The 21,458-nt window shown below is 43.0% G+C and overlaps 1 protein-coding gene across 2 annotated transcripts in view; it reads right to left on the reverse strand.

Moving 5' to 3' along the window:
* Positions 1-249: 249 nt before the first annotated feature.
* Positions 250-21,458, reverse strand: part of MAPRE1 (microtubule associated protein RP/EB family member 1) — a 30,728-nt gene continuing 9,519 nt past the window's right edge. For both annotated transcript variants that reach the window (XM_047852321.1, XM_047852322.1), the window contains exons 3-7: positions 13,779-13,924; positions 11,218-11,425; positions 8,584-8,705; positions 3,827-3,979; positions 250-1,990 (exon numbers count right to left, since the gene is read on the reverse strand). In XM_047852321.1, the coding sequence (XP_047708277.1) occupies positions 1,934-1,990; positions 3,827-3,979; positions 8,584-8,705; positions 11,218-11,425; positions 13,779-13,924 (686 nt within the window). In that variant the 3' untranslated portion in view covers positions 250-1,933. The remainder of the gene's footprint in view (positions 1,991-3,826; positions 3,980-8,583; positions 8,706-11,217; positions 11,426-13,778; positions 13,925-21,458) is intronic.

The raw sequence follows: 21,458 nt of genomic DNA on the forward strand, positions 1-21,458 counted from the left end.
CAGGCCAAGCCTTGGACTTCTCAAAAAACCTCTCACAGTAACATGAGAATGTCTAACAGCAGGAAGCCGAGAAATGTAATGTCAAGAACAGAGAAAAAAGGAACAGGCTTAGAAATAAGCACATTTGAAAAAAACAGTGAAAGATTTGAAAAGATCAGTCCAAATTTAAGAAAGAAGAATTGGCCCCTTACCATTTGAACCTAAAAGAATATACCCAGGGCAAGACAAACTTCAGAAGACATGACACTCTTGAAATACAGAATTTTATTTAGAAACTGTTTAAAGTAGAAAAAAACCCTGTCAAGAAAGACCAGGTGGAAAATGGGTTCCCAATAAAATGGAATTTTAGGGCAACAAAAGTCTAAAAGGCCACAAAAGAGAAATAGCACCACTGTTATTTGAACAATGGCTAGTTACTTGCATTTTTTGGCATTGTTAATCACTGAATCTGGGTTTTCCTCTGAATCCCACACAGAGCATGCACTACACAACAATTTTATCATAAAATATCTGCTTTCTACACACATTTTAGGACAAGCTACCACCAGAAACAAATCAATACAAATACATCAGGGGCTGAACAATCTCAGTAGTGGGTGACACACATTTTGCAGAATTCTGCCAAACAAAGGAACTGAATAGGCTAGGGGTAAAGCAAATGAGGAAGAGTTAAGGAATGAAATATTTTAAATATTAATAATTAATTCAGACACGGTACTGTATTTTCTGCAAAAGAAAATTAACATTTAGTAACACGCTAACGAATTTTATCTCCAAAGAGATTAGTGCACTGGCAAACTATTCCGATAACAGTGGAGGGCTGTGGACAGCAGGTACCAAGAACACCCAGCCTTGCAGAGCCCAAGGTAGCGACGGCCTTCACTGGTCACTCCCTTTGCCAGAGGTCCAGAAAGAACTTGCAGCGTGACCACCTGCCTGCTGAACTTACACTCTAAGCAGCAAACTTTAAGGAGCCAAAGAGGAGTCCCCAGTGGGCAAGGGGAGCAGAGAAGAGAAACATGTTCAATGTAAACTTAAAAGACAGTAAAATGGGACACGACCCCCATTCAAATCCCAGAGATGTGGGCAAGTCCCCAAAAGTAGTTGTTAGATTTAAAAACTGGACACACCTCATTTCCCAAAAAACATAATACATAGAAGTTTCAGGGATAACTGGAAAAATCGTCAGAGAAATGTTCACTGAAATTGAAGCTCTACAACTCAAAACATGTCAGGGCTGAAACACACCCTCTGTTCGTCCAGGCAACAATGCCTCTTGCTTCTCAGGGCAGGGATACAACTGGTCAAGGACACCAAATGGCTTTACAGAGCAACTTTTTAAACTTTCCTTCTGGGCCAAGGTGTAGGCCTTTGCAGATTCAAACAGCCCTGCAAGGCCTGTGAACAGCAGATACCAAAGGTCCAGAGGTCTGGCCCTTCCTTCCCAGACACAATGTCAAACACGTAAATCTGTCACGTTCCATTTTATATTTTGAAATATGGAAGCATATTTTAAATACTCTTAAGGCATTTATTTATTAAAACGTTCTCTGCCAAGATTTCACATTAGCTTAAAATTCAAATCAGTCTTTACATTTCTCTACTGAGGTCTCCACCTCAGTGCATTACATAAAAACACCTTCTCCAGCAATCAGTGTTACCAGCGTCCACACGGGGAGCCCCATGGTCGGCCTCTCTGCTCCCTAGGTGAGCCAGCTAGGTGTTAATACTGCTCCGCTACAAGGTGAAAGCTCCTAACTCAAACTCATTGGAAAAAGAGTGAAACTTCTGCAAAGTGCACTTTAAGAAGAGGTACTTTTTGCTCATGAAAAGAAACCAGTGAGTCCTCTAAGAATAATAAAAGGGAATATTTTACAGTTAAGCACATGATTTGGAGTGAAGAATTCGGATGTTGCTCTGCTGGTCCAGGCTGTTAATACTCTTCTTGCTCCTCCTGTGGGCCCCCTTCATCAGGGATCACAAAGCCTTCCTAAAATGGGGAAATGAGAGGGGAAAGCTATTACTCAGCACCAAGTGAACCATCAGTTTCTACTGTGGGGTCACTTTCCTCATACTGAAAGCCTCTCAAAGTCTACGGCTCTTCCTGTCTCTACCACACACTTGACATTTAATAGCACAAGGCCAGTGACCACTACTTTTCTGAGACAGTAGAAACAATCTCACAAAAGGCAAAAAAACTGAGCACAAAGTTACTCTCAAAAGTTGATTTCTTGGGGCGCCTGGGTGGCGCAGTCGGTTAAGCGTCCGACTTCAACCAGGTCACGATGTCGCGGTCCGTGAGTTCGAGCCCCGCGTCGGGCTCTGGGCTGATGGCTTGGAGCCTGTTTCCGATTCTGTGTCTCCCTCTCTCTCTGCCCCTCCCCCGATCATGCTCTGTCTCTCTCTGTCCCAAAAATAAATAAAAAACGTTGAAAAAAAAAAATTTAAAAAAAAAAAAAAAAGTTGATTTCTTGATTTTGGCGATGATTTCACACATCAAGTTGTACTTAAATGTGTACGGTTCGTTATGTCAATTATACCTCAATAAGGTTGTTTTAAAAGAAAGAAAATTTACCCTCAAAAATCCCTGAAGTCATGATGGAGTTCAATGTAACGCCATCTCCCGTCAATAAGCTGTCCCACAGCCTGCTTTTCCTTTCCGCATTCTTTTGATCACACTTAGGAACCACTCATGCAATTGCAGGTGCTGTGGGTTCACCCAAGACACTCACAATACCCACAAGAGCGGTAAGACTGACTCCATCTCAGTGGCATGGGAAAACAGCAGATTCACGGCTCCCGCCTCACACCGGCTCCGGGCATTCTGGCATGTGACAATGGCTACACCACCATAAAAATCCGACTTCCCCTTCAACTACCATCTTTTTTTTTTTTTAAACTAAATCTCTACAGCTGAATTTACCTAAGATATGACACCACTAAAATAATACTCAGACTAGCCCAAGGACCCCTATATCTTCGTCACCTCTGTTTTCATTAGCTGCCCAGAGCAAGCCCAGAATAAGGATTTATTGAACAAAGTATTTTTTTCATCATGTCTCAATCCCCCCCAAATTCACTTGATATGTTTAGAGAACAGCGTTAATGACAATACTAATATTACCTTATGTTCGTATACTGCTATACCATAAAACACTCAGATATACACTGCAGCTTGATCCTACAGACCTTGCTAGGTATGCAGGTTTACACAAAAGTAAAGCCAGTCAACAGTGAACATAGCAAGATAGCAAATCCTAAATCTAGGGGAAATCAGTCTTCCATGATCAGCTAATGTGTCATGATTAATATCAGCAGCTTTGGTTGTGTAATAATACACACGGATCCCAAGAAACTGGCCCATAAAGTACTGGGAGGAAATGGGAACCAAGCACAAAGATACAATCTGACAGATGTGGGCAGGGAACATCAAAAAGGGGCCAGTACCTGGTTCCCAGGTCATGATAAAATGGAGCTAGCACCTCAGGCTGAGGGGTCCAAGCCGTAGCGGGTGGAGTGGGGATGGTGGCGTTATGAGCATTTTGTAGCACTCATCGCCTATCAGGGGCCATGAACTACAGAAGCAGGGCAAGCCAGCCACCTCCATGTCCTTTTCCTGACTCAAAGGCTCACAGACCTCAAGGCAGAGGCGGAGGTTGAGCAGAGGTGTTCTCTAGCTGACTCTGAGGGGTCAAAGTCCAAGTCTTTTGATAATTGCTACGCTGGAACATACAAGCATCAGCACTGAGTCGGCTGACACCAAACAGATAAAATTTATTTTCTCTGGTGGCAAATGGCAAGAAAACATCCTCATGTCAACACGTACGTCTGTGGCGTAGAGAATGTCCACGATCCTCTGCAATACAGGGTTGTTTTCCCCCTCGTTCTCCTGGCAAATCAATTCAATGTTCCTTAGCTTTCCAAAGTAGAAATCTCTCTCTTTCTCCAAGTCTTCAACAGTAAGTTTCAATACGTTGACCTGCATAAGACATTGAAAAGGGTGAGATACTTGGCATTTATATACCAATAACATATCACACCACCTGCTAACCCAGAAGAAGAGGTGGCCTTCCATCAAACTCTTAACAGGGACAAACACCCACTTTAGTTTAATATCGCTTTTCTTCATCTCCAAAGAAATAATGTGGGCCTGTTCATGGCCATCTTGACTCTAACAACCCCAAGGAAAAGGCAGGCCACACCATGAAACATGAGGGAACTTCTCAGGGACTGAGAAAAGATCAAGGAGAAAAAACGATGGGATCCAGAGACAAATACAGAAGCAGAGTCCACAACCCAGCAAAGCAAGGTGGCCAACAATCATAAACTGTGTGCTTATCAGGGCACTGGTCAGTCAAATCCAAGTCTTTCTGCATGTGAAGGTCAATGGAAAGAGACAGTCTGGTCCAGAGAATCAGGATAGAAATGGTGAGCCAGGAGGGGAAGACTAAAGATGACTACTGCTAGTCAAACACAGCTACAAGTGACAGAGGCCTGGGCATGGAAAACTCAATGGTTCTTACCGGGCTGCCGTATGTTGGGGACGGGGGAAGCGATCCATGACTCAAAAGAAGAGGAGAGGATCCTGGCACCTGTCTCTCTCCCAAGAGAGTTTCAAAAGGGAGACAGGACACGGAAGCAAGGGGCAGACCCACCATGTTCCACAGCTAGCTCCACTGAGCATCCCATCGGCTCACCATGCGTGCTGCAGAATCCTCCAGGCTCCCTGCTGAGGGGCTCTCATTCCTCCCAAAAGGCCCATGAAGAAATAAATTTCAGTGCTTAGGCCAGGTCTATCCAACCAAGAGCAATAAAAGTCATAACAACTCTCAGGACCCTTTGCATATTTGAAGCACGATACATATCTTCATTCTAGTGTATTCAAATCTATGACATATGAATTTGATTTAACTCTCACGACATGAAAATTAAAAGGCATACCACGCAGCACAAAATCCTCACAGGACACACAGGCCGGGGCCACAGAGAAGCCCAAGCCAGGAAATCAAAGGTGCAGCTGCGGAGAACAATTGGGTAGCAGGGAATTCTGAGAGCCAGAAAGGCACTGCAGAAATCTAGTCCAACCTTCTGAACTGGCTGGAATCTGAAGCAAACCACTTCTTTAGCTTCCCCGTGACCTCACAAAGCAGCCAGCTACAGTCAAAGGGATCAAGTCCTGTCCCAGGGTAGAAGAAAACTCCCCCTTCAGAAGCTGCCATCACGAAGCCTCTGGAGATGAGGAGCAGGTGACAAGAACCACCAGGACCATTCTGTCAATTACTTAATTTCAATGTTCATCATCAAAGGCCTGAACAGACCAACCCGAATCAAGGTTCTAAACAGTCTTTCACTCATCCTTTATCAACCACAGAAATCACTTTACTGCTGCTTGTTGGTTTCTTTAAACTATCAGCCCCAAAGCAGAACATGCCAGGGGATAGAAGGGCAAGAACTGACCAACCCCACCAGTAGGAAGCTGCCTTAAATCCTCAGTTCCAAGATCCAAGAGCCAGGGAAGAGGCCTTCTAATCACATCAGTGACAGAGGATGAAAAGGAAGTCAAAATGGCTTCAAAAGGTATGCTATACTTTGGAGTCTACCACTCATGATTCACTAGTGCCTCACCCACAAGCCCACTCAAACCTCCTCAGGCCTACAAATCATCAAGGGCACCAGAACCCAGCCTTCTGGGCCCTACCTGTGGGGCCAACGCAGCATTCCTCCAGGATATCACTCAATAACTATGTATCCACAAGAAACACACACGAAATACGCAGTATACACTAATAAGTCACTGGCTTTCACTCCCCACTCCTCTAAATGCTTACTAATGAGGTTATTAAAACTCTGTGGCTAGTCATCAATGCCACTCTTAAACTTTCTCTTGTAGTAAAGTAATAGCCATAATCTAGGAAACCCGAGGAGAATGCTTTGGACCTACACTGGCCACTATGGTAGCTAGGGGCCACAAGTAGTTATTTGGGCACTTGAAATGTGGCCAATGCAATTGAGACCGGCTGTAAATATTAAATACACACTGGATTTCAAAGACCTAGTACAGTCTTCAAACATAAAATATCTCATTGATAATTATTTGTAATGATTACATGTTAAAATGATAACACTTTGGATAGATTCGGTAATGGGTCATGAGAAGAAATTTCATGTGTTTCTTTTCACTTTTTTAAAATTTTTTTTTTTTTTCAACGTTTATTTATTTTTGGGACAGAGAGAGACAGAGCATGAACGGGGGAGGGGCAGAGAGAGAGGGAGACACAGAATCGGAAACAGGCTCCAGGCTCTGAGCCATCAGCCCAGAGCCCGACGCGGGGCTCGAACTCACAGACCGCGAGATCGTGACCTGGCTGAAGTCGGACGCTTAACCGACTGCGCCACCCAGGCGCCCCTCTTTTCACTTTTTTAAATGTAGCTACTAGAATATTTTAAATTATAGATATGCCTCACATTTCTGGTTTGCATTCTCCTTTTTTCGAACAGTCCTGCTTTGGACTCAACCAAAAGTAAATTTCTCCAGGATGCCTTAAGAAGGTGCAATCACTGCAGCTCTCCTAAGGAAATGAACACCACGAGGAAATCTGTGAAGAATACACTGTTGTCCTCTTATCGTAAGAAGCGCATCTTGCTCTATTTCCCACATCAGTCACGTTCCCCAGACCTCTACACCTTTATCAAGGGGCACAAATTCAAATACTTCCAAGGGCCAGACAGATCATGTCAATGAGCCAAGGGATCAGTGACAGAGTATCACAGGTAAGGACTCTGGCAACCTGGAGAGAATCTAAAAAATCCTTCACATTAAAAAAAAATTAAAATGGAAACCCCGTGCAAGCCAAAGTACTTCTGAGGCAGGTGTGAGGCAGCTGGCTCAAACCCCAGCGCAGGTCCCGTGACCTCCCCAGGCACACTGTCCTGGTCTGCGAGGCCTCACAGGACTAACACAAAAGTGCAAAAGCGAAACTGAAGCACTCGGGAGAGCAATGGCAAACCGCTCTCAAAACGTCAGCTATTTTTGTTTTTATCATTAACATCTGTATATTTCACCGAGACAATCGGGCTCCTGTGAACTTTTAAGAAAGACAAGTCAGAATCTATTTCACTCTATCAAAACCACAGACAACAGCCATAATAATTACAATGGTCTCTTATCCACTGCCATTTTCCCCATTTATCCCAAACCCCACCCTAAGAACCTGACAGCACATCAGCTCATGTGGCCTGCTCAACTACCATGAGCAAAATATTAGCCCCACCTCACACAACACACAGTCAGTTCAGAGAGGTTAACTGACCCCAAGAAGTTAAATGGCAGTCAGGAAAATCCCCAAATGTATAGAACCCAAAGCCTGTGCCCCATCACACAGGACACAAGCTGAGTGAGCCAAGAGCAGCAGTCTCACAGAAGCTGCTGTGTCTTCTCCTACAGAGTACAAGATCAACCCTGTGCTGGCCACCCAGCTTTGGCCTCAGCAACACTGCTTTTCTCTGAGATTGCTTCCTGTGTACATCCTTGCCTGAAAACCAACAATTTCGGGGAAGTCTTTTTCTCCAGGACCTCTGTACTTCACAGTGACCACGCCCAGTGGGCACTCAAGGCAGCCACACTAATGGGGACGGTGACCCAGTCACCTTGACATTCCCATGGCACCTAGGAGCACAGGGCATGCAGAAATGGAAGACTGAAACAAAGCAAAACAAAACAAAATGAAACAAAACAAAACGAAATGAAACGAAACAAAAAACTGTGATCTCTTGGCAGGTTCTTACGTCCTGAACTCCAAGGAGCAGGGTTGGGGTCACGAGAGGTTCCAGGTCAAAGTGAGGTCATTGCCTCTAGGTATTAAGACCTGGCTTTTAGGAGAGTGGAAGGATTCGATCTCAAACTCACAGGAATCACAGAGCATCCCTGACTTTAAAACTGGAATTAATCAAGAGAATCATCCAAAAGCAAGCCAACAAACAAAACTCTACAGACTGGTGAGAAAACACGTAAAAGTCTAAACTTTGTTCAGATCCACAGAGACCTCTGACAAGTACCTTCAGAACATCTAACTAATCCTGAAGTATGCATTTCAAATCACTGAACTGATTAAGAACAAAAGAGCAGCAGCGGGCTTTCCATACCAGTTCCACCGTAACTTGGATCTCTAGTGACCCAGGATTTCAGCAGAGAGCCCGTGCAGTCTTCTTTTAATTACTATTTAGAAAGGAACTCTCCTTCATCTTTTGTCAGAGCCAAAATTCAAGAGACACTCTCTGAATCCCACAGAACCCTAACAGTTCCAGAAACCTTCGACAGGGTTCTAGCGTAGGGGTGGGTTTCCAAAGACATCGGTCTCCGTCACACTAACAGATCTTAGAAACGCCTGACCCCTCTCTTCCACCTCCACCTGCACACACTCAGTCCCCACACAGCACCCAAAGTGCTCACATGCCACGAGGACTGCTTCAGCAGGGGGACGAGGCAGGTCTTTCTACAAGAGCACCGACAGCCCTCCCGTGGTCAGTGCTGCCAAGTGTCCGTCCCCCGAAGTGACTCCCGTCTTGGACAGAGGCGGTGCCTACCTGCTGCATCAATTCAGCTGCTTCGTCATCCCCGTTGCCCACACCAGGATTCTTTCGCACCACACCTGGGCCAGCCTTAGGGGTTGCAGTAGTTCTGTGGGTCGCAATGGGCCTCTGTGGAGCTGAGAGAGGAGCAGAGCTTTTTTTAAGAGGAGAAATTTCAAGACCAAAAGAACGGACGGGGCAAGAGGAGGCTGTGAACAACTGCCCTCCACAGCTGTGTAGTGAAGGGGCCCAACGTAGAGAGCCCAGCATGCAAGACAGCACTCCCACGTTTGCCCGAGGTGGTTTTTATCCTGGCAGCAGAGTCAAGTACCGACTTTAGCCACCATCTTTGGTGCTGGGAATGAGTCCCTCTGTGAGGTCTTTCTTCCACTGGGGTTAAGAGGACTATCACCTGAAAGAGACACAGTCATTCTGGCGCATACAGACGGTCCACCTTAACCTAGCTCCAACCAAATCCACTAACAGGGACAACTCCATGGAGCAAAGGCAAACTTCATGCCAGGAGTGAGCTCACAGCCCCAGCTGCTGTCAGGTGCCCAAGGTTCCCCATCTGGGAAGTCAGATGCCCTCTACCTTAGAACCTCAAGCTTCTTGGCTTGGGAAGGGGAGGGTGGTAGAGACTGCTGTTACCGCTAATTACCTCAAAACCTGCACCTTGTTCACTTTTAGAAGGTGTTTAGGAGGGTTATGAGAGAAAAGCAGCACCCTGACTAGGATTTACAGACTTCTCTGTAAGTAGAGCCAAAAAAGGTAGTGAAGTTAAAACATGGAAAGAGCAGTCAAGTTAAAACAATCAAGGATGGGCTACCTTGAGGCAAATTTATCACCCATGATTTTAATCATGTATTCAGCAACTATTTTGTAAAGCTGCACATTATGCCAGGCTTAAAAATATCTGATCTTCCTGATACCCCAAACTATTCAGTAACCATAAGGCCTTTCACCCACAAGTACAGGCATTCCTCTGGGTGATCTCTAGTCTGCGTTCATCCCCAAGATTGAATGCTTACTACAAGTCTCCACTTGCCTGTTACCAGCACCTGAAATACGAAATGCACAGGGTTACCTACACAGATCCCCACTCTAAGAAGCTAACACCCAGTATTTGGAGAAATCAGAACCTTCATAAACTCTGCTGATGGGAATGTAAAACGCTGCAGCCACTTGGAAAATAGGTGGTTCTGCAAAAGGTCAAACAGAGTAACCACATGACCCAAGAATTGTGTTCCACAAGTATATACCTTTGGATATATGCCAAGAGAAATGAAAACATAGGCCCACACAGAAACCTATATAGGAGTGTTCAAAGCAGCACTACTGATAACAGCTCAAGAGTGGAAGCAACCCAAATGACCATCAAGTGGTGAACAGATACATGGTACGTGGTACGGCCATATAATGCAGTATAACTTAGCCATTAAAAACCACCAAGTACTGCCACGAGCTACAACGTGGATGAATCTGGGAAACATTATGCTAAGTGAAAGAAGCCAGACACAAAGACCACATACTCTATGATCCTCTTTATGTGAAATGTCCAGAATGGGTAAATCCACAGACAAAGCAGATCAGTGGTTGCCTGGCGTTGAGGGAAAGGGAAGAGCTAGGGGAAAACGGGAAGTGACCGCGACAGGGCACACACGAGGTTTCTTTTTGGGAGTAATAAAAATATTCTAAAATTGGATGTGGTGATAGTTGAACATATCTGCAGATATACTAAAAAGAACTCAATTGTCTATTTTAAATGGATGAATTGTATGGCAAGTGAATCACATCTTAATAAAGCTGTATATCCATAAAGCTATGAAAATTAAGAGTACTCAATGTCCCTCTCTATCTACCAGATGGATCAGCCTCTCTCTCAAGGTACTATGGGATCTTAACTAATATTCTTGCTACCTTCTGGAAAAGGAGGAGTTAACATTTGTAGAACACCTGCCCTGTCCCAAAGCGTATGTGTGTTTCATGAATACACTACAGGTTTTGGGAAACCTACCAGGCCAAAACCTTCTAGAGAAGGTCTCTAAAAACTGCCTCCCAGATTCTGCTGGCATCACAGCAAGCCAAAGCCACTCAGCAGCTCAAATTTTAGGGAGGACAGGGAAGCCTGAAGTAAGCACAGGAAGCTGGTCTGCAGACAGAACAATGATGCAGAGAGCCAAGCACAGTCCCTAAGAGACCTAGGAAACTCCTTCAGTTCCTAGGTATTCACATCTGGCTGTAACTTCCCATCCTAGGGTCCTGTGAAATGTCCTCATGTTCAAACTAAAGCTCTCTTCTATGTGAGCTGACCTGAAGAATTTCTACCCCACACAAGTAAACAGTGTTGACAAAATTAAATTCATTCAGGCCTCAAGAATAACCCTCTGGGGCAAGTACTGAAATTCCCACTTTATACAGAAAGAAACTGTGGGGCAGAGATGAAGTGGCTTAAACAGGGCGACAGTGACCCAAGAACAAACACAGGTCTGCCTTGTGCCACAACCCATGCTCGTACCACATGGCTGGGAGTGAGCTGCTTAATCTCCCAAAGCCAACAGCTGCTCAAGAGATTCTGACTGAAGGCTGAATGAATGAATACTTGGAATACTATTATTTGGAAATGGTGTTTTTGTTTTGTTGTTTTACCTGCACTGCTAGAGCTGAGAGGTTTCTTCGGTTTGTTCAGAGCTGGAGCAACAAGGGAGGGAGCCACTGCAGTTTCTTGACCTTGTCTGGCAGCTACGGGGTCATAGTCTTTTCCATCATAGTTTGCATCAAAAAACTTCTTGAACCACTGAACAAATTCAAAATTGTCCTGAAACTTTCCTTTTACTAATTTGTCCACAGGAATTATCTGCAGAGAAATATCAAGACTATTTAGCCCAAAGCAAGAGGCTTTTGGCAAGCATCAAACATGTCCATGCATCAAATCAGTATAAAGCTCTGCCAAAAGGAGAAAAAAAAATTTTTAGAGGCAAGAACTTAGTGCTAAGTAAGCCCCTGAAAGTTTATAGAGCGAGTTTAATTCAGTTTGCCTTCCACAAAGTACTTAGACCTGGCAACCACCCTCCCAGTCCATCAAAAGGGATTAGAAAAACAAAAGAATAAGCATCATTTGTATCATATAGAAGTCACATACACATATCCAAAGGCATCGTAACACATGTCACTGCACTGTGAAGAGTAAATCTCCTATGCAACCTGCACGGCCACAGTGCCTATCACAAAGTATGAAACCTAGAGCACAAACCAACCACCGGTACCTACAATGAACTGTTAAAGAAAATTCTGTCATGTCAACCACATCTCAGTAAAACTGGAAAAAAAAAAAAAAATTCATCCAGAAAAAAAAGGAAGGGGGGAAAAAAATTCTGTCTTAAAAACCGCTCAAGGTACATGATCAGTCCCAGAACAGATTTCTACAAAACGGTTATGTTTTTCAAGTAATTCCAATCCTATTAAAATATACTTTAAGGACCCTGTAAACTTTTTTATTGTACAAGGATCGTGTTATCAGTTATGACCTCAAATTGTTGGACCGTTGGCCAGAGTGTAATTATCTTTTAACTCTTCAAGGATTCCAGTGGCAATTGTATTTTTATAAAGAAGAATGTATGTAATAATCTGAACCATATCTACCCCTCTAAGCAAATAAATACAATTTAAAGAAAATACTTTGTATGATACTGAAGCATTTACAAACAAAATGTTACATGTGGAACTCACTTCTCAATACTCCCTGACTACAGCAGGTGGGGTAAAGGTATATCTGAAACAAACTGGCCATGATTTGATAATTGCTGAAGTTCATGAGGGATCATCGTACTAGTCGCTCTACTTTTGTATGCTTTAGAAATTTTCCTTGTTGAAAAAAATAAAGCATAGGGATGTATGGGTGGCTCAGTCGGTTAAGTGTCCGACTTTGGCTCAGGCCATGATCTCGCAGTTCATGGGTTTAAGCCCCGCATCGGGCTCTATGGACAGCTCAGAACCTGGAGCTGCTTCAGATTCTGTGTCTCCCTCTCTCTCTGCCCCTCCCCTACTCACGCTCTGTCTCTCTCTCTCTCAAAAAATAAACATTAAAAAAAATTTAATAAATAGAATAAAATAAAATAGAATTCTATGAAAAGAAAAATTACTGCATATAATAAGCTACACCTAGTTTAAACTATGCCTGGTAACAAAATGATTTTCATTCAATACAAATGTATGTTCTATGTATTCTATAGAAACAAAACTAAAATAAAAATAAGACTGATTTCATAGCATATACAGACCAGCGACACCAGCAAGATAATGAGTGATTACAAACTTTACTAAAAAAATGTTTTTCCCCAAAAATGACTTAAAAGAATAAACCATTCTAGGGGAGCCTGGGTAGCTCAGTTGGTTGAGTGTCTGACTCTGGCTCAGGTCATGATCTCATGGTCCGTGGGTTCAAGCCGTGCAACAGGCTCTGTGCTGACAGCTCAGAGCCTGGAGCCCGCTTTGGATTCTGTGTCTCCCTCTCTCTCTCTGCCCTTCCCCCACTCAGTCTATCTCTCTCTCTCTCTCTCTCTCTCTCAAAACTAAACATTAAAAAAATTTTAATAAAAAATTTAAAAAAATAAAAGAACAAACCATTCTAATGAGGGGGGAGGGGAGAAACATTAATTTTGCAGTAATACATTATCTATTAAAACAGAGATAACATTTGTCCTTAATGAAGTCTGGTGGACTGTGTTTCTGGTACCTTCAAATATCATTGGGGACAAAAGGGAACTTGCCAGCACCCACAAGGGATCTTCCCTATACCCTGCTATAAAAAGCAAGTATTTCTAGAATCTTCTCTATTAGAACTACTTATTCTACCATATGCTATGCTTTACAGATGTAAATCCAGGGATAAAAAGGATTAGATCTCAGACTAATAAAGATTAAACAGTATTATTAAAAAAAAAAAAATCATGAGTACAGATTTACAGGTTGATTCCTCCAAACACTAGTAACTTCAAAATAAAGGAGAAAAACAACAGGAGAACCAAGGATAGGAGGGTAGAGGGAAACTTTGCTCCCAGTAAAATCTATGTTAACTGGAGAAAAGATAACTATATGAATTGGGCGGGGGGGGGGGGGGGGGGGGGGGAGCAAATGTCCACTAGTAACAATTACTAGTTAAGAAACAACCTAAAAAGAAAAATCTAAATGAAAGAATAAAATTTACTTACTTTGTCAACACCCATTCTCTTAAAACCTGCTTGTAGTATTTTGAAGTTCTGGATGTATTCGTGTTCTAGCTTAGCCTGGAATTTCACTTTTTTCAGGGCAATGGAGCCAGGGAACAGCATGTCCATAAACTGACAATAGGCAGCCCCTGAATGAACAACAAGAGAATAAAATACACACTTAGGTCATTAAATGCTATGATTAAAAAAGCAGGATGAACTTTTACTCAGACCTATTTAACCCATGTACAATTCAAAAAATTGTAAATTGGACCCTACTGGGGTGCCTGGCTGGCTCCATTGACAGAGCATGCAATTCTTGATCTTGGTGTCGTGAGTTTGAGCCCCACATTGGGGGTAGAGTTTACTTCAAAAAAACTAATTAATTAAAAAAATAACAAGGTAGATCTATAAAACCCAAAAGCTTCATTACCACATGACTTCAAAGTCAATTTCTCAAAAATCAGTAACAAGACTGGTTTCACCTAAGTTCTAACACACTTGCAATGCAGAAGCCTGTGATGAGGAGAAATGTTTCTATGAAATTTTAAAACTATTCTTTGTAACAAACCAGCATGACAATAAAATGACCACTATAAAGAAAAATTAACACGAGTGGCACATAGGTGGCTCAGCTGGTTAAGTCCAACTTCAGCTCAGGTCATGATCTCAGGGTGTGAGTTCAAGCCCCACATCGGGCTCTGCACTGACCCTGTGGAGCCTGTTTGGGATTCTGTCTGCCTCTCTCTGCCCCTCCCCCAATCACGCGTGCTCTCTCTAAAAACAACTTAAAAAAAAAAAGAAAAGAAAAAGAAAACGAATGCCTAGAAGAGCAAAAACAGAAAGAGAGGTGACTCTGGTTTTTTGCAAGGACACACCCTCCTCTCCACTAGCAAGAGTAGGGATTTCCCAAGTACTTTAAAGATCCATCCTCTGACCCAGGTTAAATAAATGTTTTTCTAAGAGGACTGTCTCCCTGAGGTTTTATATCTCTACATAAACTTAACCCAACAGTTTATAAACAAAGTTAAATAGAAGACATTTTTGTGTTCTCCCATTTAATTTTTTTAAAGTAACTACAGACAATCATTACATAGATTTCATCCCATTTGCTTTCCAATTTCATTCCTTCCCCCCACTTTCCCATTTTTTCCCATCACCACCCCCAAAAATATTTCCTTGGTGCTTAAAATGTCCATGAATGTAACTCCTCTAAAGCCTACCAGACCACACTCTCCTCAGACAGGGAAGGGTTCCCAGTGCACTGAACTGTCCCTGCAGGGCTAAAGGTTAAAGGGGCCAAAGGAGCCAACCAGGGGTAGGGACAAGAAACCCAGGGACGAACCAAGGGGCATTCTGCAGAGCGAGACTGCTGTAATACGCACTGTCAACTTACTTTAAATCAGGCCAATCTGGCTCCCGGCCAGTTCTAGCATAACAGTGCCATTATCATCATTTTTGGAAAGAAGATGCAAAGGGCAGAAGCACTTCAGTGACCACAGTGACAGTCTGAGTAGAAAGAAGCATCAGAAAGTGAAAGCCTGGTTTTCGAGGTGCCAGATTTACTTTCTTGTCCAACAAAAATATACTGAAGGAATTCTAGGTCCAGGGACTCAATTAGCAGTATTTATATTTTTAAAATAGGGACACCAAGAGCTTCCTACATTCTAGAGGACAATGACCAAGTTTCTTTAACAAACTAAGAGCATAAAGAAGGGTAATCTGTTACATTTAAAAAGAGTCAATTTAGGGCGCCTGGGTGGCTCAGTCGGTTGAGCGTCCGACTTCAGCTCAGGTCATGATCTCACGGTTCGTGGGTTCGAGCCCCGCGTCGGGCTCTGTGCTGACAGCTCAAGAGCCTGGAGCCTGCTTCTGCTTCTGTGTCTCCCTCTCTCTCTGCTCCTAACCCACTCATATTCTGTCTCTGTCTCTCTCAAAATAAACATTAAAAAAAAAATTTTTTTTTTAAATTAAAAAAATAAAATAAAAAATAAAAAGTCACAATTTACTAATTGTAATGTAAATGTGATGCATAAAAATCAGCTTAAAATGCGCATGCACATAAACCCCCCCCACACACACACACACAGAAAATAATCTATTAAGCATCTATACCCACAGCACTGCTCTACACATGAAAGGAAATTTTCTGAAACAGCAAAATAATGTGCATTTACTAAATGCACACTATTCTCAAGCCATCCATGAACTTCTGGCTAAAGTCAACCAAAACCACTTAAAAGCAGTAGTCATATGCTTCTCAGAAAAAACCTGTTTGATGAACTATCACAGTTCCTTATTTTAGAGCCAGAAGAATCCTTAGAGCCATCATAAATTTAAAAACTGAGGACGAAAAACTGTGGCCCAAGACCACAGAGGCCAGAGAGCAAGCTTAGAACCAGACCCCAGGTATCCTGAACTCCCCGCCCACCGTTCTTTTGCATAGTACCATCATCTTACATCCTCTTAGAACAACTTACAGTTGAATAAAGAAGCATTTCCTAGATGGGGAGAAAAGATATACCATGCTGCTACATTGTAGCTGGCTGAAGCAGAGAAATGATACATAAAGGAAAACATTAATTAACACCTCATAAAAATGGACAAGGTAATTGGACAATTCACAAAAGAAATATAAACACATCCGGAGATCCAGTCAAAGGCAGTTAATTAAAAATATATATATATAGGGCAAAGATTCACTTTCAAAACTATGCTAACTTTATTCACGGGTGTTAAAAAAAAAAAAATGGAAGCAACCTTTACGTCCAACAGTAAGAGCAATCAATTAGCACACCATCTTCCTGAGAAATTATGCAAGTATCCAAAATACATTTTTTGGGGGGGTGCCTGGGTGGCTCAGTAGGTTGGGTGTCTGACTTCGGCTCGGGTCATGATCTCGTGGTTGGTGGGTTTGAGCCCCGCGTCTGGCTCTGTGCTGACAATTTGAAGCTGGAGCCTGCTTTGGAGTCTGTGTCTCCCTCTCTCTCTCTCTGCTCTTCCCCTGCTCACACTCTCTCTCTCTCTCTCAAAACATAAATAAACTATAAAAAAATTTTTTTTAAATCCATTTTTTTATTTTGGGGGGAACTCAAGATTTAATATTAAAAGAAAGTGCAAGATATAAAAAACTTATCTACAAAATACCTTCATACATATAGTCATTTAATATATATGTATAGAAAAATAACTAGAAGAAAATACAACCTATCCGGTTAAACCATACAAAATTACTGTTTTTTAGATCAAAAATGACTAAATAGTGGCCATCTCTGGGGGATGGTACTGGATGCATTCTATCTTTTAAATATTCAATTATGTACTATGGTAAATATTACTTTAAAAAATTTTTTTGTTTTTAAGTAAACTCTACACCCAACATGGGGCTTGAACTCACAACCATGAGATCAAGAGTCACACCCTTCACTGACTGAGCTGGCCAGGAGCCCCAGTAAATATTACTTCTATAATTAGAACACACAAAAAAAGGGGCACCTGGGTGGCTCAGTCAGTTAGGCGTCCGACTTCAGCTCAGGTCACAATCTCGCGGTCCGTGAGTTTGAGCCCCGCGTCGGGCTCTGGGCTGATGGCTCAGAGCCTGGAGCCTGCTTCCGATTCTGTGTCTCCCTCTCTCTCTGCCCCTCCCCCGTTCATGTTCTGTCTCTCTCTCTCTCTGTCTCAAAAATAAATAAAACGTTAAAAAAAATTAAAAAAAAAAAAAAAAGAACACACAAAAAAAGAAGGCAAATGTTTAAAAGAAAAAAATTTATCAGCTGCCTTTCACAAAAGGGCTGAAAACTCCTGGCCTAGAAATGTCTCAACTGGATACAGAACAGGTTAAAAGGAGCCTGCAGTCCAGTCTGCTTTAAGAACAAAGGCTGGCAACACAAGCAGGGCCCCTCTCAGATGGCTGCTGACCCAGCGATCTGTGGCAGGAGAACAGGCCCACATAATCTGTGGCCTGAAGATGTAGACAGACTTAGGGCAGAACCAGCTGTATGTCACTGAGTCAACCACGAGTCTCACCAACTGCTACGGCACCCCCCTACCAAGATCTGTGCTGCAAGCAGAGAACACGAAACAGTGCAACCCCTACTCCAAAAGCCTGCGAGATCTCAAGTGCACTGGTTCTCAATCCTTTCGGGTGCGAAGAGCCCTGAAGCATGAGACGAAAGCTGTAGCCAACATTCCATGCGAGAGATGCTTGTCTATCAGAAGACTCCAGATGAAGAGCTCCCAAGGTTCTAACACATCACACGGAAAACACACTAACTACTAAATGTAAGCATGTTCAGACTTTAGAGAATAGGTGAGGCGTCAGTCATCTTAAAGGAGGAATAAAATTGGGAAAAAGAGGGCTATGAGGAGCCATTAATGCAGACATTAAAAACAGCCTTGGGCGCCTGGGTGGCCCAGATGGTTAATCGTCCAACTCTTGATTTCTGCTCAGGTCATTATGGGTTCAAGCCCCATGTGAGGTTCTGTGCAGATGGTGCAGAGCCTGCTTGGGATTCCCTTCCTCACTCTGCCCCCTTCTGTCTCCCTCTTTCTCCCACTCCCTCCCCCTCTCTCTCAAAATAAATAAACTTAAAAAAAAAAAAAATCAGCCTCAAGGGGCCCCTGGGTGGCTCAGTTGGTTGAACATTCGACTCTTGATTTTGACTCAGGTCATGATCCCAGCTTCATGTCGGGCTCCGCTGAGCACGGACCCTGCTTAAGATAGTCTCATTCTCTCTCTCCCTCCCCCTCTCCCTCCCCCCCCCCCCAAAAATGAACATTAAAAAAAAAAAACTTTCTCTCTGCCCCTCTACCCCACTCACATGCACTCTCTCTAAAAACAATTTAAAAATTAAAAAAAAAAAAATCAGGCTCAAGTTATTTTAACATGGGAAAAATAATCCTATTTTAATTTTAAAAGCAGGAAACAAAACTGTCCATACATGCGCTTGTACTTGTTATTTAATTTAAGGGTCTGTAAGAACAAGAGACTGGAAAGAAACCAAATGTCCACTGACAGGGGACTGCTCTGAGGAAACTAGGTCTTACACAGACAAAAAAGAAAGCAAAGTGGCATCAGCTATATGGATATGAAACACTTTGGAATATATAATGTGATTACACATGCTACCATCTGTGTAAAAAGGAGGAAAAGAGAACACACACTCATAAAATATGGATGGATGTTTCTGCCTGTACATATACCCTCTCTCTGGAGCAAAAATGGGAGTGACTAGTTGACAGAGTTAGAAGGAAACTTTTCAATTTATCTTTTTTTATCTTTATCTTTTTGTTCCTTTTGAATTTTAAACTACTTTGAAACCTTCAGTTATTCAAAAAATAAAAACTATATATACAGTGTATGTCGATTATGTTTAACGCTTATAGGAAAGTACTGAAAGTACAGCTAAAATGAATGACTTTGGGCAAGTTGCTTAACTATGCCTCAGTTTCTCCACATATAAAATGGCGATGACAGTCCTCATCTCCCAGGTTATATATGTAAAGCACTCTGGAAAGTGGCCTATGATAAGTGCTCAATAAATAAAGCCATAATTAAGGGGGAAAATACATCTAAAAGATAACAATGACTATCACCAATTGTGACATTACAGCAAATTATGGTTTTCTTAATGTTCCATAAGGAAGACCTAAATTACTTATATTAGAAAAAAATTTCTTGAGGCATCTGGGTGGCTCAGTCAGCTGAACGCCCAACCTGGGCTCAGGTCATGATCTCACAGTTCATGAGTTCAAACCCGGCACTGGGTTCTGTGCTGTCAGCTTGGGGCCCGCTTCAGATCCTGTCTCCCTCTCTCTCTGCCTCTCCCCCACGCACGTGCGTGTGCACACACACGCACACTCCCCCCTCTCAAAAATAAACATTTAAAAAAAAAAAAACTTTATCTTTTTTGTTCTAATTACAGTAAAGAAAAATCAAGGAGGTGCTTGAAGAGTCAGGCAAAAAATTGGAAGAGATGCTTTCTTGAACAGAGTTGTGACTCAATAAACATGGTCTCAGGGCACCGGGGTGGCTCAGTCAGTTAAACAACCAACTCTTGACTTCAGCTCAGGTCATGATTCCAGGATTGGGCTCTGCACTGAGCATGGAGGCTGCTTAAGATTCTCTCTCTCCCTCTCCCTCTAGCCCCCACTCAGGTACACTCTCTCTCTTAAAAAAGAAGAAGGGGGGGCTGGGGTCTCTGAGAAAGGCTGTAGACCACTGTAGTATGAGAGAGTGGGGGCAGGGGAACCCGAGGGGAACGTGTGCCTAGTTAGGCCACTGTGGCAGCACTAAGCAAACTGAAAAGGGGCGGGATCCAAAGCATCCCTCAGAAGACATACTGCACTTGGTGAATTAGCCTCTTTTGAGGCCTGAAACACTAGAAGAACAGTGGAATCGTGGCTCCAAATGAGTGTCTGGAAAACCTGAGGAGAAAAAGTGGAGGAGGCCTGGCTAGGGGCGTGGTCACACTCGGAGCAGCAGGAGCAAGCTTGACAGGCTGTTTAGAGAAACTCGAGGGCTCCTGCAACCAGCTGAGGAAAAAGGAAATCTAAAATCTAGCATTTGCCAGGGACTGCCTGCACACCTCACACCTTTCCTATTCTGTGCAGCACAGGAACCATGGAGGAGGCCAGGCTAGAGAACAGAAGACAATTAGAGAAAGCGGAGACGAGAACATTCAGTGAGGGCCACTCTACAGGTTCAAAGCACCACGCTGGACCCTTGGAAACATGCAGAGGGGCCTGAATATGGAACAGAGGACTGGTTGACAAAAAGCAACCAGCATCCCCTCTCTGACACAAGCAATCCCTCATCCAAATTATTCTCTGTGATTAGGGGTTTTTCCTTGATGGCTGTTCTTCCAAAATACTTGATGACTAGCTCTCAAAAACAGGGAGACTATGAAATGGAAATACATCTTGAAACAACCTGACAACTCTGTCTCTGAAAGTTATCCTCGCCTTACCTCACAAGAGCCAAGCAAGGCTTGTTTCACTGTTGGGACGGGGAGGAGGGTGGGGGGTTCACAATGCTGACAAAACTTGGCCATTTCACAGGCAACTGGCACATTAGTTGTGTAGGAACTCAGAGCTTTGCCCTCTCCAGAGAAAAACCTATCCCTACCCTTCTAGGCTTGTATTTGGAAGAAAATTCTAGTCAGCTTGATGCTATGCTTATCAGAGGTGAGACCAGGAGGGACCAGGCACCAGCTTTGGTTAAAGGCTACTGGGAGGCTGCTTAGGCCTTGGGAAATTCAAGAGTCTGAGGAAGCTCACTTTCTCTATGACTCCAATCCCCTGGCAGCAGGCCTTCTCCAGGGACACGGTTTCTGCAGCTCATCCTGTTTGGTCTCATACTGAAAGCGGAGACCTGGTTTTCTAAGCATCAGGGTGAAACACAATGCAAACATCTGCATACTTGGAGACAACTCCTAAACAGCTCTCCAGAGGAAAACTCTCCAGAGGAATGAATAAAAAGTTTGTTTACAAGTCACGGTTAAGTGCCATGCACTTAGCACTTTCTGCTAGGGAAAAGCACTTTATCTAGGGTAAGAAAAACGGCAGGCAGCTTACAAAGTGGAAATTCTTCACAGGGGTTTTTTAATGAGATAGTATCACTATAATTAATGATATGTAATTCACATTTGTTTAACTCTCTTCCAAATGCTTCTTTTTAAAAAA

This window comes from Prionailurus viverrinus, chromosome A3 (genome assembly GCF_022837055.1).
Source record: "Prionailurus viverrinus isolate Anna chromosome A3, UM_Priviv_1.0, whole genome shotgun sequence".
NCBI classification, from domain to species: domain Eukaryota; kingdom Metazoa; phylum Chordata; class Mammalia; order Carnivora; family Felidae; genus Prionailurus; species Prionailurus viverrinus.